This window comes from Hetaerina americana, unplaced genomic scaffold (genome assembly GCF_022747635.1).
Source record: "Hetaerina americana unplaced genomic scaffold, ioHetAmer1.1.p SCAF_13, whole genome shotgun sequence".
Taxonomy (NCBI): domain Eukaryota; kingdom Metazoa; phylum Arthropoda; class Insecta; order Odonata; family Calopterygidae; genus Hetaerina; species Hetaerina americana.
Genome location: NW_027286403.1, coordinates 4,473,908 through 4,491,488, shown reverse-complemented (window position 1 = coordinate 4,491,488; position 17,581 = coordinate 4,473,908). Strand labels below are relative to the sequence as shown.

Sequence of the window (17,581 nt, the reverse complement as noted above, 5' to 3'; positions counted from 1 at the left end):
ATACTGCTCAGTAAATGGCCCGAATATGTATGACTTTAGATTATTGGGGTCGTTCACTAAATTTTATAAATATTTATTAATGAATAAAATTGTCCATCTGCCCTTGTCTAAAACGTTTCGGTGGGCGTCACCCTTTATGTGAATGTAGGGTCGCGGCGACCCCTGATGCCTTGCGAGGTTGACGCCTGACATCGACTTGAATGGTAAAATGAAAAAAGATCTCTTGTTTGAAATTCATTGTAGAATCTACCCGCTGATATTGAAATTGTGGTTTATCACAAAGTGAACGACCCCATAGTTAACTTTGGATATCCCAATGACTCACCCGCAATCTGCGAGGGGTACGTGGACGAGTGAAGGAGGGCCCGCAGGCGTTTGGCGACGGACGCCTGTCCCTTATGGGGCCTTATCTTCTGGACATCGGAGTCGAACGCCCGAGACGTTCCCTTGAGCACCTCGAGGGTGAGGGAAGCCACGACGTCTGCCTGGCGAGCCAGCCTCTCGGCCCGCTCGCACGCCTCCGCGCCCAGCGAGGTGATCAACTGAGTGCCATTAATGAGGGAGATGCCTTCCTTGGGCCCCAGACGGATTGGTGTCAGGCCGTGCGACTCCAGCACCTGGGGACGTGAGAGGCCGATCGTGGGGTAAAATTACGATATAAAAAGTCAGAGTACGTGTCATTATGACATTCTATTATAATAATGTGTTATTGTGATTACACTCATGTGTTTTGCGTATTCATAATTATTAATTGGTATGCTATATGGTAATTACGCATTAAAATGTCGCGTGTGGGTGTCAATATGTGATTCCTCCACATATCAAATCACATGTGGAGGAAGGATTTAATGTGATCGAAATCAGAGGCACCGGGATTCTTGTGCGCTCAGAATCCCTGATGCTAAAACATATTCCTTCTGATCCCTCTGCTAGTGTTTCCCATCCTTTGTACTTCAACATCTACGAGGGTCATCCGGAAAGTAGTACCCGTTCGTGCCGCATGAAGTGCTGACGACGCGAGTAGCCGCTGGACGAGGTCAGATAGCTTCAGTGGCTTGTCTGCCTTCTCTGAGCCAAGTTGCGTGACGCTAGCATTGCCTGTGTTGTTTCTGTGATTGTTTACAATGTTTAAAAAAATTGAGAACGCCGCCAGTTGTGAAGTGAGGGCAGTGATTAAATTCCTCAATGCAAGAAACGTTCGCCCATGTGATATTCATCGCCAATTAAAGGAGGTGTATGGAGACAATGTAATGGACGAGTCGTCTGTTCGGCGGTGGTGTCGCAACTTCAACATGGGGAGGGGGAACACACACGACGATGAGCGTTCGGAGAGACCGTCTGTCATTACAGACCAACTGGTGAGCTCAGTTGACGAATTCGTGAGGAACGATCGGCGCGTCACAATTGATGACATCTGTGAGCATTTTCCCAATGTTTCTCGAACAATTGTTCATGAAATTGTTAAACACCATCTGCATTATGCAAAAATTTGTGCAAGATGGGTCCCTCGCGTATCTCAATGAGCTGGCGGCGAAGGACTATGCAGCAGGAATACAGAAACTTGTTACACGTTATGACAAATGCCTTAATTTGCTTGGAGATTATGTTGAGAAGTAGTTTAAAGTATCCTCTTTCAAATAAAATTTTTTATGTTTGTTAATATTTACTTTTGTGTCTTTATTTCACGAACGGGTACTACTTTCCGGATGACCCTCGTACATCAATATCCTAAGAGCCACCAAAAAGGTGTGTGGAAGGGGGACTTCTGTTTCTCAGTGGGGCACTTCTGTTTCTCAATGGGATGCCTCATCTGGACCAGGGACACAAGGCGTATTGAAAGAGAATCATGGAATTTCAATTGCAACCCTAATATTGAAGAAATCCGAACATGTGTACAATATTAAAGGCTAATGTTCCTTGACAGGATTATTCGTATTAGAATTGCCATTATTTTAAAGATAAATTATTATGTCGTGACAAGAAAAGTAGGGCCTTGGTTATGTCAATGAATTAAGCATAATGCGCCACGAGTGTTCATGTATTCCATTGTTAATGTGGCCATCTAAAAGTTTATAAACGTAAATATGGTACTCCTCTGAAACAATAAACGCCACAAACGGATAAATAAGCAGGCGCTGCAAAGAAAGAGTATTGCACATAGGGAACGCGCGTATGGACGCAAATGAAGAGTCATAAAGGATGGGTTCAAATATTCGAGTGTGGATGCAAATTTTGGCGCAGACGCGGAATTTTATGGATTCCGTGCTTCAACTGGATACGCTCTTGTATCGCTACTGTTCCAGGGGTTTGGTCTTTGGGGTCTCATGGGTGTACGATATGAATGATTCGTTTCTGTTTTCAGTCAACTTTTGGATTAAAGTTTATAAATATATGCGAGGGTCTTTCAGTAAGTAAAGAGACAAATGCTCTCATTTTAAAACTATTCGATTTATCCTTGCCATTTTTCCAGGGGCATTAAATGGCAATCCTGGAATGACCTATGGTTTGCTGTTTGATTATTTTTGCCAACATAACCTCAAAATCTTCAGCTCAGCATGACAAGTCCGCCAGAAAAATGCACCTTAGAAGAGCAGCGCTCTGTCATTTGATTTTTAGTCCCATAAGGTGTAAAACCAAGAGAAATATTTTCTAGAATGTTGATACAATACGGGAAAAGTTGTATGAACCGTGTGAATCTTTACAAGTGGATTGATCGATTTAAAAGTGGCCGAACAAGTGTGGGTAATGAACCCTGAAGTGTATGTCCAGGCAAAGTTTTTGCCCGTCGTTGGAATCAAGGATCGATGGACTTAACCGCGATAACAGAAGAATTAATGTTGAAATGATAGCTAAGGAAGATCAAGTACGTGTTGGAACTGCTCACAATATCATTCAAAACCATTTAAAGCACAGAAAAACCTGTACGAGATGGGATCCCAAGCAGCTTACTGATGCTCATAAAGAATTGAGACTTCCCAGTTAGTCAAAACTTAAAGCAACGACGTTTGATGGGAAGGGACGCTTTTTTGAAAGAATTATGACTTGCGATGAGGCCCAAATTCATCACTACCATCCTGCGACCAATAGACAGAGTATGGAGTGGAAACACACCACCTCTCTCGGTGAAATCTTCTGATGGACTTGCCATGTTGAACTGAAGATTTTGAGGTCATGTTGACATGAATTATTCGAACAGCTAATCAGAATTCATCCCAAGGTTACCAACTAACACCCCTAAAAAACGGTGAAAGTTCATTGAATAGTTATAAAATGAGAACATATGTCTCTTTACTTATTGAATGTCTCTCGTATTGGTATCGCCGCTGAAGAGCGTCCTTCCTCGAAGATATGCGAACCAATGCGCTAGCCATTCTGAGTTTCTCACCTCATGCCTTTCTCTTGGTGTCATACCCTCTGGCCTTGTCTTCAAAATCACCCTCTCTAGCTTCCCACCTAGCCTTCACCCGCGCTTGTACACCTGAGTCTTACAACAAACACTCGAAGCCACGCGTGATGTCCTCTCCCACTCCCTCCTTCTCTTTTGTCAACTTCGAATCCATTTTTTGTCCCTTGACCAAATGATATCCAATTCAGCCCCTCATCTTATGCCGTCTCTCAATCAGATACTTTCCTCAGCGCTTCGAAAATCTGCTCGAAGACGACGGGGCCTTCCAATCTAACTCTCCCCTTTCTCCCAATCGTTCTTCCGCGTGGGGCTGGCTCTCTTTGCCTCTGAAACGACATCCACCCCTGAACCTTAACCCTCATTTATATCATAACCAGACCTTACCACCCTTTATAGTCACCCAATCCTCCGCGCGAAACACCTGTTTTCTCCAGGCTTCAACCAACACAACCAACAACCCACCAATCGCACCCCAAATCGACAACAGAATAGTGTACCTTTCGTCCGTGTCTCTCTAAAATTGCCTATTTTCTATACTCGGTAAAGACCTCTCTTTCTCCCCCACCCCTAGATATAACCGCGTTAGAATCATCACCAACGCTTTAAACTTCTGCTGAAATCTGGCACGCTTATCGGAAATCCCAAACTAGTTGCTCGAACTCTTCCACCAACAACTCAACGCTCACCCGATTCCGCCCAGCTGAAGGAAACGAACTCAAACCACTCAAACCATCCACCCATGCAGTAGAAGTCTTCATGAACCTCTCTCTGACAAAGCTACCCGAGTCCTTAAATCCACAAAAAACATTTCCTATTCCGAGGCACATGTCCCCAGACGCGTAGCGTCCAACGAAAACATACCTGTACTAATTCACGACGGCGCACAAAGGGTCGTCCGTTTTCGTGCCAAACCAAAAATACTACGTATCTAAGGCATTGTACCATTTAAGCAACCCCTCTTGTTTTGTCCCCCTTCCCCATGATCCTAACCCGCTCTACTTGAAGGAAGTCATCTCCTTTCTAACGAATTTTGACCCAAAGATTACCTCTCACCCACACACATATCCATTCTTTCCCCACCCAATACCAAGACCCCCCACTTCTATTCGCTCCCGAAAATACATTTGAAAAATAACCTTGGACGAACCCACCGAGCGAATCTCCGAATTCATAGATCACTACATTCAACCCATTGTAAATTCCCTTCCCTCTTAAATAGAAGATTCACATCGCTTCCTCTACCGTTTACACTCCATCCGCATTCCTCAAAACACTAGCAGTCTCATGGTCGAAAGAGATGTCACCTCTCGTAGCACCTCCAAAAAGAAGCCCTAAAATCCCTCAAATGATACCTCTGCCAACGAGCCACACCACGCATCCCTTCCACTGATATTCTCATTCAACTTACTCAACTCGTCCTCACAAAAAATGCATGCAAATTTGACAGTAAATTCTATTTAAATGCCAAAAGCGGGTACGCGGAGGGCTCCTTTATTCATTAATCTTTTCATGGGAAAACTCGAGCTCACCTTCCGACAACACCAAACCCTCGAACAACTCTTCTAGCCCCGCAACATTGACGTTATCTTCCTCCTTTGGTCCCACTGACATGAATGGCATCCACCTCCAGGATGATAAATTTATCACCTGAGTCGTCCTCATTCAAACGACCAACCACCAATCATACCTTTATTTCAACAACCAACGCCACCCAAACACACAAAACCCTCCATTCCTTTATCGCTGTCAAACCGTGGCCTCTGTTCGAGCAATACCACTGCTTCCCAACGTAAAGATGTGGACAACCTACACGGCTCTTTCAAGAAACGTGGCTTCTCTGAAAATCTACCGAATAACAAAATCCTTAACTTCTCTGTCATATACACTCCTCATCCCAAAACAAACCGCTATAAATGCCCTATTCTAATCACCACGTTCTTCTCCCGAACCCGCAAAATCAGGCATACACGCAAACTCACCTAATTATAAAAAATATCAGTCTATATCACGTTTATTCCCACATTGTCCCTCCATCCCGTAGAAACACCCTAGCCAAGTGTGTGACTTTTTGCAATCGATTTGAACGGGGAGAATTATCAGGGTTCCATAGTTTATTTTTATCTCCATAGTTTTTCTTTCCATTTCCATAGTTTTGTTTATTCTCCATTTACATTTTTTTGTACTGATACGACATAGTGATACACCGTTCCGTTAATATATAAATATGATATGATCATTTTTTTCCAAGCACTTTGGATTTTTTTGGTGCTGGTGATGCCAGAGATTTCCACCCACAGCTTTACTGTTTTCTCTGAGGATCAAAATTATGTATTCAAGTTTCTTCTACTTCTCCGAAAGAAACTTCTTCATCTCTCTAGAAAATCGGCTTCAATTGAGAACAAAACCATTCGTGTTGCTCAGTCGCGAGGTATAAACAATCTCCGAACTTTCGTGCGAGTAATTTGGCTTTCACCAACGCTTGGGTGGCATCCAAAAATAAATCAGTATTTCTGATAGCGCTCCTAAGGTTAGGCGACGATCTTGCAGGGTCATCAACGATGTTAATGACCTCTCTTAGAACCTCTCTTAGAGCCCCAAGGCCACCATCCTTTATAATTGATTTCTGTTTCCCTCTTGAACACTTTAAACCATCTACTAACTGTGTTGTTGGTAAGACAGACTCCGCTGGACTCCTGTAGCATTACATAACCCTCAGATGGCGATATTTTTAGGCGAAAACAAAATATCATTGCAGCGTATTGCTTATCGCGCGTTACCTCTATGGATGCCATCAGCGAAATGAGCATGTTTCAAATTGCAGTGACTGTTGCTGATGCAATACTGCCGTCAAGCGAAAGAAAGATGCCACATACGCATTACATATAAAGCTAATAACAGAATAAAATTTTAATTTTGACATAATAAATGCTGAGAACAAGAGAATATATTACATATGATCATTATTTGTTGAAAGACAGTCGTAAATTTCGACGTAATTAATGTAAAAATATTCTGGTACCGATAGCTGCGTCTCTCATGAAGCTGGGTGCTATATCATTGGCTAACCAGTTAGCTGGTGCTATTCTTCGGGCCTCTCCATATTCCCTCTTTTTATAACAGCTGAATAATCCATATTAGGCTAATTTTGATTTCCACGCTTAACATATTTTGATACAAAAGTTGCGCGGAAAAAAATCATATGGTTGAAAACGGCATTTTAATTAATTTCACGGGAGGCAGGCTACCCATATGGAGGTCATGACGCATACTGTGTTGTCGATATTTATCGAATTGTCTTGAGTAGAGCACATATATAATCTTTATTGTTTTTACAGCTTCCAACTTGTTATTGTGACGTTAAATATAATGTAGCTTCATTATGTTCAAGGTAGTCTGCAGCTTGTGGTAGGCTTTGGATGGACAGAAGTTAGCCACGTCCACATGTTTTTAAGAGTCTCATAGCTCAACACAACCTGGCACCCTACTGAATCCTGCAATGAACTCTTCATTACTTTTGCATACTGTCTAACTCCTATTACGTCCAAAATATCACTTCTCTTCGTCCCCCTACCTCTCCAGTATAACGCGCTCTCCTCTACTACAGTCTTGAATATTACGTGCCCTGTTCAAAAGGTAACGAGAAATTTAAGATCCCGCATAGTCCACCATGAGTTCTAGTCACAAGGTCAAACAAACAATAAAGATTACTACTTATATATATATATATATATATATATATATATATATATATATATATATATATACATATATATAAACACACTCTCATACCGAAAACAATTCTTCCGAATGAAAAACATTTAGCATGAAAGTGACATTAACATTTAGGTATGACAGTGATGCAACGTTGTTAATGTACTCACTCTCGTCATTCGAAATGCACATACTACAAATCTTAAATCAATTTAACAATAGTTTTTCCGCAAATATTCTCATCAATCGCTTAATATTAAACTAATTTCAAAGACGTAACTCTAATCCCGCTTCCACATTGTTCAAAAATATTCATTTGACTCATTAGCTCTGCTACCTGATAACACTTAACGTATGGCAAAATTTTATTGCTTTAAATGTTCACTAATTTGTGATTTCGCTACCTCATAAGTCAACCAAATTGATAGTTTTACTCACGCAACTTTTTTTTGCATACTTTCCAAAATACTGCCACAGTGTGACCATGTCAGAAAGTTTTTTTACAGGATATGGCTGAGGTTAGTAATCGAGTGAAATCTCGCAGAAAGGGGCCAGTAAGTTTCCAGGGTGTATGGTTAATCTGTTTGGCTGCATTCTAGATAAAACTATCGATATTACTGAATTTTATACTTTTATCCTTCGCAGAGCATCATCAATGTCCATGGATGCTGGGTGGTTGACATGTACGAGTGGGAGGGGCGAAAGATGAAAGAGTCTACACTAAAAGTCGCCATTTCGATGATTTTTTCGGCACATTTTCTTGGTGCATTAAATTACTCGTGAGATGAAATGAACGTCATGTCAAAAAAATTCCTTTGAACAATATGAAAACTCCGAATATCTAGGGCTATCTCCCTCTTTAACCCCCCTAGCCGACGCCCGCGTGGGTTTCTGGCTGATTTGACCACCTTTGTGTGTCTACGGGGTCAAGGCAAGGCAAATTTTATATTTGTTTACAATAAGATCTATGCAGTTGAGAAAGAGTTAGGGCATGATTCATAGTTCAATAGCCCGTCACACAAATTATTAGCACAATTGAAAACAAAACTGAGAAACATTTCAATTTATGGGACACCGTGGAGGTGAAGTTGTGGCAGACGTATTACTTACGTATTTGGCGTCACCCCAACCCGTGTCGGGGCTCCACATTTTGCCCTCGCCCATAAGGCCGAGGGCTAGGTGCGCCAAGGGGGCCAGGTCACCGCTCGCACCCACCGACCCCTGCTCGGGAACCCACGAGAGGCAGGACTCTGGCGTAAAGAAAAAACATCGAATAATAAAGGAATGTGGGACCGTTTCTCACACTAATCTACGTACTTCTCTAGCTTATTGGTACACGGAACAAGCAAAGAAACGGGAATCTCTGATTGGAAGGCAAACATAAAACTGTGTATTCGCAAGAGCATTATTAGTGGTAGCTTCTTTAAAATATGGTGTATTCTGAGCCGAAATGCGCGTACCCTGAATTCGATCAGAGATGATAATCGCCTCTTATGTCTCCCTTTCACGACGATACCATCCGAATCGTCCCAAACTGATGTGAAATTTTAGTTAGAATTCCGAAATTAAGTTTCAAATAAAGTTGATTATTCCTTGAATGAGTTAGAATAGAGATATGAACTAGCGCAGTATTCCGAGCAAAAATGATGGACGTAGGAGAGTTCTATTCTCCCAATCTTACCCAAGTAAGGGATTCAGGGTATGAACCTTATTTATCAGTCATTTCGCAGGGTTGTAGATTTTTCATGGCTTTTTACTTGGTTTAGACGTAACTCATTTCAATGAAGATCTTTATTGAAGCGAAATTTCTTTAACAACAATGCACCACAAAGCTTTTGCATGGGAATTATTTGAAAACATTTGAGGAGGAATGAGGTGGAGGCAACAAAGGCATTAAATGGCAAGGGAGATCCGCTCCCCCCCTCTTCACTCCCCCACTGCATACCCTCTCCAGAGCGGGGCGGCAGTGTGATGCACACCTTATCGCATTTCTCTGTGTGGGCGTGAATGGAGGCCATGGCTCCGTGTTCCCTTGTGATTCAAGGCTCGCAATCAAGCAATTCTGGTGTATCCCAACTCCTTGACCTATTATTTTCATAATATAGTTCCCTCTTATATATACTATTTCGCTTTGTCAGAACCTCTTCTTCCCCGATTAATGTTTTACCCGTTGTATCTCTATAGTGCAAACGTAATTTCCATTCTTACTTCCTATGAGTTCCTTTACCTTCTTATAGGGTGCGCCCTTCTATCCTGGTCCTTGTAAACTCTCGACATCTCTTAACCGCTACTTCCATGGCGTTTACTCTGCAATATTAATCTCTCATCTCAGTTTATTGTTAAGCTCTTAGTACTTCCGTCTCTCCAATTTCGTGTTGACCTTCTTCCATTTCCTTCTCTCATCCACATCCCCAATAATTTCTTCCGTAATCCATGCGTTACTAAACGTTTTTATATCGACCACTCTTATTCTTTCCCACGCCGCTTTCTTGATTCCTTCTTCGAAATATTCCTATTTTTCTTCTTCGGCTCCTATCCCCCTGTCCTTCCTCAGAATGTTTAAACCGCCTTCTAGTGTTCCTTCCTTTTCGCCCCGGTAAAACCCTGCCACATTTATTTCATTTCCCTATCCCTCGCCCTTCCCTCACTCTCATAAATCTTACGTTTCACTTAATGAGTGCTGCGTACGAATGTGCAGAATCCCGAGAATCTATGTGAGTTGATGACACCTTTCGAAAATCTGTCTAATCATGAAACTACTGCCTTAAAACTAGTGGAAACTATCTCCCTGTGTCTCCCAGCTTTTTCAATGTCAATCTGCGCGTATTTTGAATTTTATGACATGGCTTTCTATTTATTTTTTCAGTTTTTCGATACAACATTCTATTTAACCTATTTATTTCTCCTGCAAAGTTTTATAGTTTTCTCCCCGCGATCATTCTTTTCTGCTAAACCGCACTTTCCTAAATCATTCCCGTCTCTTCCCCTGCCTGCCACCACGTTCCAGTCCTTCACGCTGTCAAGTGTTTGCTTCCAGGTGCACAGATAGATTCACAATAATTTCATCGAACAGATCAAAAACAAAATGGAAGTACTTCTTCCTTCCTCTAACTGTTTACCTGCATTTACACTTGGATTAACGCTCGATTTACCGGGTCGGCTCTTATTTCCAATAAATAGATTCTACCAGTCACTCATTCTACATTTATTTCAGTCACCTATTTAGTGCCATTGCTGTCTGACATTGGCTTCCCATTCCTACGGTATGCATTACCTCGTAACGGTGGTTCTAATGATCCACGTTTTCTGTGCCATGCATCTCAAAAAAGTGTGGAAACAACAAAGTTTTTTTAAATCATGGACTAGAATATATAAATATATTTTTGCAAAATCTCCTGAGACTTGCATCCATAAATTGCTAAGAAAATGAATATTGTTGCGATAAAACCTTTTTCTAATTTTATTCGAGTCAATTGTTGCTAATGCTTCTTTTTAGTGAGTTAATATGCAATGACTTTCTATTTTCTTTGCGACAGCTTTCCTGATGGATTATCCGTTCCCCGAAAAGCATATGAGAGGCATAAATTAACGTGAGAAGGTACGTCTATTTATTTTGAATTTCTTAAAGATAAAAATTAACCTTGCCAACCGATATAATAGCGTAGCGTCAGGGAGAAAGGGAAAGATTAATGAACACTTTTAAATATGTGGGTCACTCAATCATTCCATACAAATTCCAAGATATGACGGTCGTAGTATCGGAAAAGGTTTTCTTTTAGTAAAACCCATCTCTCACTAGATTGCTGTTAAAATTTCAGCTATAACCTTGGAGCAGTTTAATCTTCATATTTGATTGAAATAACAAGCATTTTTTATTTAGGAAAGTGGAAAAAAAATAGTTTTCTGAGGTGATTAAATACTTCTCTCTAAAAGGATTACATGGAAGGAGATCAAAACCGAGCTGAATGAAGTTCATGGAACACCTTCTTCTGTGTTTGCGACTGCTTACAATTGGGTTAATGAGTTTAAACGTGACCGTACATCCAAATATGGTGAACATCGTTTGGGACGTCCAGTGGTAGTGACTTTCTCCGAAATTATTGACAAAACCCACGATATGGTTTTGAGTAATCAATTAATTTAAAGTTTGCGAAACAGTTAAGGCCATTGACTTATATATCACAAGGTACCGTGTTTTCCATTTTGCACCAAAAATTGGATGGAGGAATTTTTCGTTAACATGGTTCCAAGGTTGCTCTCAGTGGAGAATATACGCAATCGTGTGGTCGTTTCGGATGCTGGTTTGACGCTTTTCCATCGCAATCATGACGAATTTCTGCATCGACAAAAAACTGTGGACGAAACATGGATACACTACTATACACTAGAGACAAAGTAACAGCCTAAACAGTATGGTTCTATTGGCGATTCGGTTTCAAAGAAGACTATGACACTGATATTGACCAACAAAGTGATGACCACGGCTATTGCGATGCACGCGGAATCATATGCACCAATTACTTGCAAAAAGGACAAACAATAAATAGGTAGTATTATGCGTCTTTATTACACCGATTGAACGAAGAGATCAAGAAAAAACTATCTCATTTTGCAAGGAAAAAATTCTCTCCCATTAAAACAATGCACGGGTGCACAACTGCGCAGTTTCGACTGAAATAATTATGAAATTAAACTACCAATTATTAAAAATCAACTGAATTCGCCAGATTTGGCCCCCAGTGAGTTTTATCTATTCCTAAACTACAAAAACTGGCTCGACGGAATACGGTTCCCGGCGAACGAGGAGGCCATCGCAACACAGAAGCCTATTTTGAGAACCATCCGAAATCCTACTTTTTGAGCGATTTAAAAAAGCTGGAGGAGCGCTGGAAAAGGGCTATCGAGGTACAAGGACAATTTCTCTGAAAAAGCAACTGGCCCCGAAAATCGATGGCGCTGTAGCGTCGTGCCTATACCCGGCCGTCGCTGCATGGCGGACTCGACTCCGAGTCGAGTGCCGCTTGACGCGGCGACGAGTACGAGGGTCGCGGAGCCGGTGCAGACCTTGGTGGTAGTAGCAAATTCTTCTAGGGCTTAGGATCGGCTGACTCGTATGCAACGGCTGTTCACACGAAACCCTTCTCCACATCAGTCCTTTACCTTTAATAATAATACAGGTAATACATAAAAGAACACTCACATTGTAGATTGTTTGAGCTTTCGGACTCCTACGAGGCCTTCTTCAAGTAAGACTCTTACTTGAAGAAGCACTTACTTACCGAGTCTTACTCGTACTTGAAGAAGGCCTCGGAGAAGGCCGAAAGCTCAAACAATCTACAATGTGAGTGTCCTCCTTGTGTTATGTGTTACCTGTTTTATTTTGTGTTCTATTGTGCCGCTATATATTATATATATATATATATATATATATATATATATATATATTTATATATAAACACACACACACGAACATATAATGCGACGCTGTACTGTTCAGAAATTTGGTCTTTGAGCCGCTGTAGTTTGGAGCTATTTTAGATTTTGGTGTGGAGAAGCGAGAGATGGATATTATTGAGGCTTTCTGAATATGTATAATGATTAAAAATCTTATGTAATATCCCATGACCTTTCACACGTGAACTGTAACTGAGAATTCCCAATTTCTAATGACAAATTTCGATCATTATTATTATTACTAAAATTTACATGTGTAGATAGACATTGCCAGGTGGCACAAAAGTCCCAAGTAATCACAAAAGGTAATAAATAAAATCAGTCAGTAAAACAAAAGTACACTTAAAGGAATCTTCCAAACACAAATCTCTTTCACAAAACAAGAAAATCCCCATCTCATTAGCATCAATCAATCCATGGGCGGAGGGCCAAAGAAACGAGGACTGCTGGTCAGATTTGGGAAGAGAAGAAGTTGTTGGAAGTAATCCGAAGAATTCAGAATATATTATTCTCATTAATAGGTTACAGGACGTTGAAGGCCGTGAGGGAAGGTATGATATCAGGGCGTTGATGCAAACGGAGGAAAAGAGTGGACATTTTAGGCAACAGCACCCAAGGGAGGTCGAAATCATGTGCTGAAATATTGAAGGAAATTTAATGTGCGTTTTCGTGGGGCAGTGCTTCATTATCGTCAAGTCTTTAAAAGACAATGCCAATGTGTAATTTTTCCAGGTCCATTTTACATCTACTTCTGGTTGTCAGAATGGTAAAAATAATCATCATGAGTAAAAGAGCTCTGGAGTTACACGTCGAAAGAGAGATTTTCTCATCAGGTTAACTCACCATTGAATGCATTTATTAGTTGTCGCAGAGTAAACAGAGATATTCCACTGTATCCCTTCGCTAAAACGTTTATGCGAAGTGCCAGGAGCATTCTTGTGCGCTCTGGAGGAAGCGGAGGCCCGACTCCGGCTGCGTGAGAGCGAATCAAGTTGTACTGGAGTTCTCTGCAAAAGACACAAATCAAAGACTCGCGTTAAACAGCTTACGGAAATCAGTTTTGATTTTACAGCTTAAAAAGTCTTTCCAAAGGCGCTGAATTACCATAATAAACTAATCTTTGCTCAAAGGTTTCTTTGTCATAATAAAAGGTGTTATGAGAAATTGAGTTTTATGGTGACTTTTTAAGAGGCTTTTCTTGCTTTGCAAATATAATTCCTATAATAATTTGATTGTTGACGACCTGTATTTGGGCTAGTGACTGGACGACCCGGGTTTCATTCCCCGGTTTGATATATATAACAAGATATTATCTATAAAATGAGCTGATTAGTCATGAGGCGAATAAAATTCAAGATAGCCATGATTTGCGATGAGACGATCAGATTAAGGTGCAAACGACCTTAGGAGCTCATTCAACCAAATAAACGTAGTTGTTAGTTTTGTGCATATGCCTGGTTCCATTAATCGACAGGAGGGATGATAAAAAACTGAGTTATTTAGTGAAAACAAATGAAAAGTGAACCAGTGTATACGTACCAACTCACCAACAAACTTTCATTTAGTTTTGTTCATTGAAACCTAACTGGACACTTGACATTCCCTCTAGTTTTTGCTGTTTGACTTAAATGTGAGCATATATCTTTAAATTGAGTCAAAACCATTGAGGTAGGTAATTGACTCGTCTAACTTATTTTAATTTTTAAATATAGCCTTGTGTTTGAAAATAAAGCAGACGGTCAAAGAAACTTATTCGTCTTGCTTAATTCTCAAGGCGGTAGGTGTGAATAATCGAATGAAAAAATCCATTTTTCACTCGAATTAGATAGTTAGGATCAGAAAAGACCGTAGTTCAGCGGTCATACTGTTTCTTTAATGAATGTTTCCATATTTTACATCTCTTTTGCATTAACCTATTGGCAATTAATACTGGAAAATTCTCGATAAAGCAATGGATGCAATTACTTACTCCAGTTTTTCCGGACCAATAGTTGTTGTTGCAAAATTACCAAATCCGGTTGTTATCCCGTAAACCACTGAAACGACGACAAATAAAAAAGCATTGTTTTATGATAATATGGGAGGTGTAAAAAAATTGACCAGGAAAAAAATTGAACTTACCTTTATTTTCTTGAAGAATCTTTTCAACAAGGTCTCGAGACTTCTGAACAGATTCCTCGGATTCCTTTGTTAGCTGTGAGGATAAAAAGTATTTTAACTCCAAATTTATCGAGCAACTAAAAACTCTCAAAAACTATCAAAATGGAGGTAACTAGGTCTTCAATGCATGTTTAAGAGCCAGCAGGATATGATGAATATGTACGCATGGCGCTCAAACACCATGAGCCTTATGTATCTCGATCGATAAATAAAGGCCGTACGTTTTAATAGTATTTCTAAGAACTTTAAACGAGTATTCCTAATATTACTTCATCAATAAGGATTGAAATGCAACAAATTCTGAGTGCAATGCATATTAGTGGATGACTCCGTCAAAAGTTACTCTCCCGGCATCTCCAGCAGTTTCACGGAATTTATAAATTTCTTGATGGTCTAATGTGATGATTTGTCTAGCCGTGGCAATTACCAGCAACTTACGGTTATTGAGGTATCGCATCTTTCTGAACTGAATACTTTTGATGGAGGTGCCTAAGAGGAAGCCCAGTTTGTGTGACTTCAGAAAATCCTTTTTATTGGCCTAGCTGTGTGCTTATGAAGAATCGGGAGGAGGAGATTTATGAGTTATTTGGAAAGCTATTGCACCGTATAATAATCGAAGTGAGGTTAGTGAACTAATTCCTCGAATTATCTTCCCAAATGAGAGGTCAAGGTAAATAGGCAAATCATTTTAATTTTAATTCAAATCCATTCTGCCTTCAATTCTCAAATTTTATTGGAACCCATGTCTGGAAGCAACTTTACGACGTGGGATCTTTACATACTCTTTTATATTGGTTATGAGACAGCTCCATCAATTTTTAATTAGTTATAAATTGTTTTTTTTAAAGGGCTGATGATGTATTGATGTTTATGGCTTGATACAAACCCATTGAACCACTTTAAGCCTTAATATGAATCCATCAAACACTGCGATAGCGAAACTGTAGCACTAATACAAGTAGCCAGGTCGACCCCCTACTTTTCATTGACCAATGTTCAGAGTGAAGAATCTGTGCGACTTGTTCTCTTCACTTCGTTGATTTCTACTTAGCCTTTATTTGTCCTTTGACTTCCACAAAGGCACCCCCATTGAAGTTCGATAAAATTTGGCATTACCTTAATTTTGTACCTGCCCCGTCCAAGTTGCAAGAGATCATCCGTGGACAGGCTATTTCCATCGAGGAGAATGTACTGAAAGATGAGAAGCATCGATATAAGACGAGTAATTGTTTAATTATGCATTAATTTTCCTTGACTGCATAAAAATTACCTCATTTGGTGGCTCGTATTTCCCCGGTCTAGCACAATTTAAGGATATAATAGCTGTAGCGGTGCTTATAAATTACCTATATAACTTTCGGCCTTCAAAATTTACTTATATTACATCTGGTACAATGATGTTAATGTTATGCAGTTATGAAGAACTTTAGATTTATATATCTTTTTCCATGATGAGTATAAATCGCATACACTTTAAATGGTGTTGTATTTTTCAGCAAAGAATATTTTCGATTGCACTTCTTCAGTTTTACTCTGAACATCACTGATTGTTGCCAGTTTATAAGGCTTTGACGGTACCTCTGCATTGATCAAGTCAGCAGAATATTTTAAACTTGAAAAAGAAATCTTTGATCAATATTGTCGGAAGCGATGCAAAAAACCTTTGAACAAGATTTGAATATGTTTTTGTTACCGTCAGCCTGGATTATATTAATCGAATCATCACCAAAATACACTTTACTTCTATGAATATACCATATTGTAATAAATATCAACTTTAACATTTAATTTTACTCAAAAGCTATGTTAGTTAGCATATCAAAGGATACACTTGTTCTGGAACATAATTCATCTCGGTTGGTGCGATTGCAGGATTTGGCCGATCGGTTGTTAGGACTGAAAGAATTGTAGAGCATTAACCTCACATGTTATATGAGACGAATTTATAAAACACACATATAACAGCATGATAGAATGAGCGAACACAACTAATTGAAATATTGACCACTACCTTGGATTTCTCTTCATTTTATTTTCATTTGTCATTTCATTGCCTGGTAGCGTTTTTTCATATCTCTGGAAATTTTCATCGAATATACCATGACTTATTTGCTAGTTTTTGTAGTTCCTAATCCTTACATTAGATTTTAGCAGAAAAAAAATCTTACCAAAAGAAGCGAGAGTACTCGTGCCCCGACGTTTTTCGTATGCAAATTTATTGTATGCTAGATTTCATTTTGAATTATCGGAAAAAATATATATGTTTCATAAAAACTTATTCAGAAATATTTTTATTTCTACGGCAGATGAATTTTTTTCTCGCCTATTTGAATTCAGGCTTCTCATGTCCTCGGATGATGTACGCAGACGCAGTCAGCAATGCATCGTTTACAGCTTACCCACGGAGACGAAGTCGTTGTCGTCAAGAATGTCCTTCACGAGGTCATCCGGGTCGAGGATCACGCCCCCTCGCGTCTTGCGCATCTCCTGGATCTTCTCCTCCCTTGGGGTTGCTCGTCTGGTGCTCCCAGCCTCCTCCTCCTCTCCCCAATGCATCTTCATGTAGCGTCGCAGAGCCTCCTCACCCAGCCACCGCACCGTAATCTTCCCTGCGGACCAAAGAAAGATGCAATCTCTTTGACTTCCTCGGTTTGAGCTCTAGGGCATAAACAGAGTCACTTAGGGGGGTAATCGTACCCACTTGCGGTCCTCTAGAAAAATCTGTTGGCCGATTAATCACCCGGCAGGGGTGAAGCCTCCAGGGTCCTCAGGAGTGCCACCGGGCCAGTATAACGCGAGTACTTTAGTCCCCAAAACTCTTACCAAATAACACGTGACTTTATAATTCCT

The 17,581-nt window shown here is 40.2% G+C and overlaps 1 protein-coding gene across 1 annotated transcript in view; it reads right to left on the bottom strand.

The window, feature by feature from the left end:
* The window catches only part of LOC139686118 (histidine ammonia-lyase-like), a 37,828-nt gene that overhangs the window by 10,555 nt on the left and 9,692 nt on the right, over nucleotides 1–17,581 (bottom strand). Inside the window, exons 2-9 of the mRNA XM_071583302.1 lie at nucleotides 17,124–17,340; nucleotides 16,002–16,029; nucleotides 15,848–15,922; nucleotides 14,693–14,765; nucleotides 14,541–14,607; nucleotides 13,415–13,578; nucleotides 8,228–8,367; nucleotides 326–617 (exon numbers count right to left, since the gene is read on the bottom strand). Of these exons, the coding sequence (XP_071439403.1) occupies nucleotides 326–617; nucleotides 8,228–8,367; nucleotides 13,415–13,578; nucleotides 14,541–14,607; nucleotides 14,693–14,765; nucleotides 15,848–15,922; nucleotides 16,002–16,029; nucleotides 17,124–17,340 (1,056 nt within the window). The remainder of the gene's footprint in view (nucleotides 1–325; nucleotides 618–8,227; nucleotides 8,368–13,414; nucleotides 13,579–14,540; nucleotides 14,608–14,692; nucleotides 14,766–15,847; nucleotides 15,923–16,001; nucleotides 16,030–17,123; nucleotides 17,341–17,581) is intronic.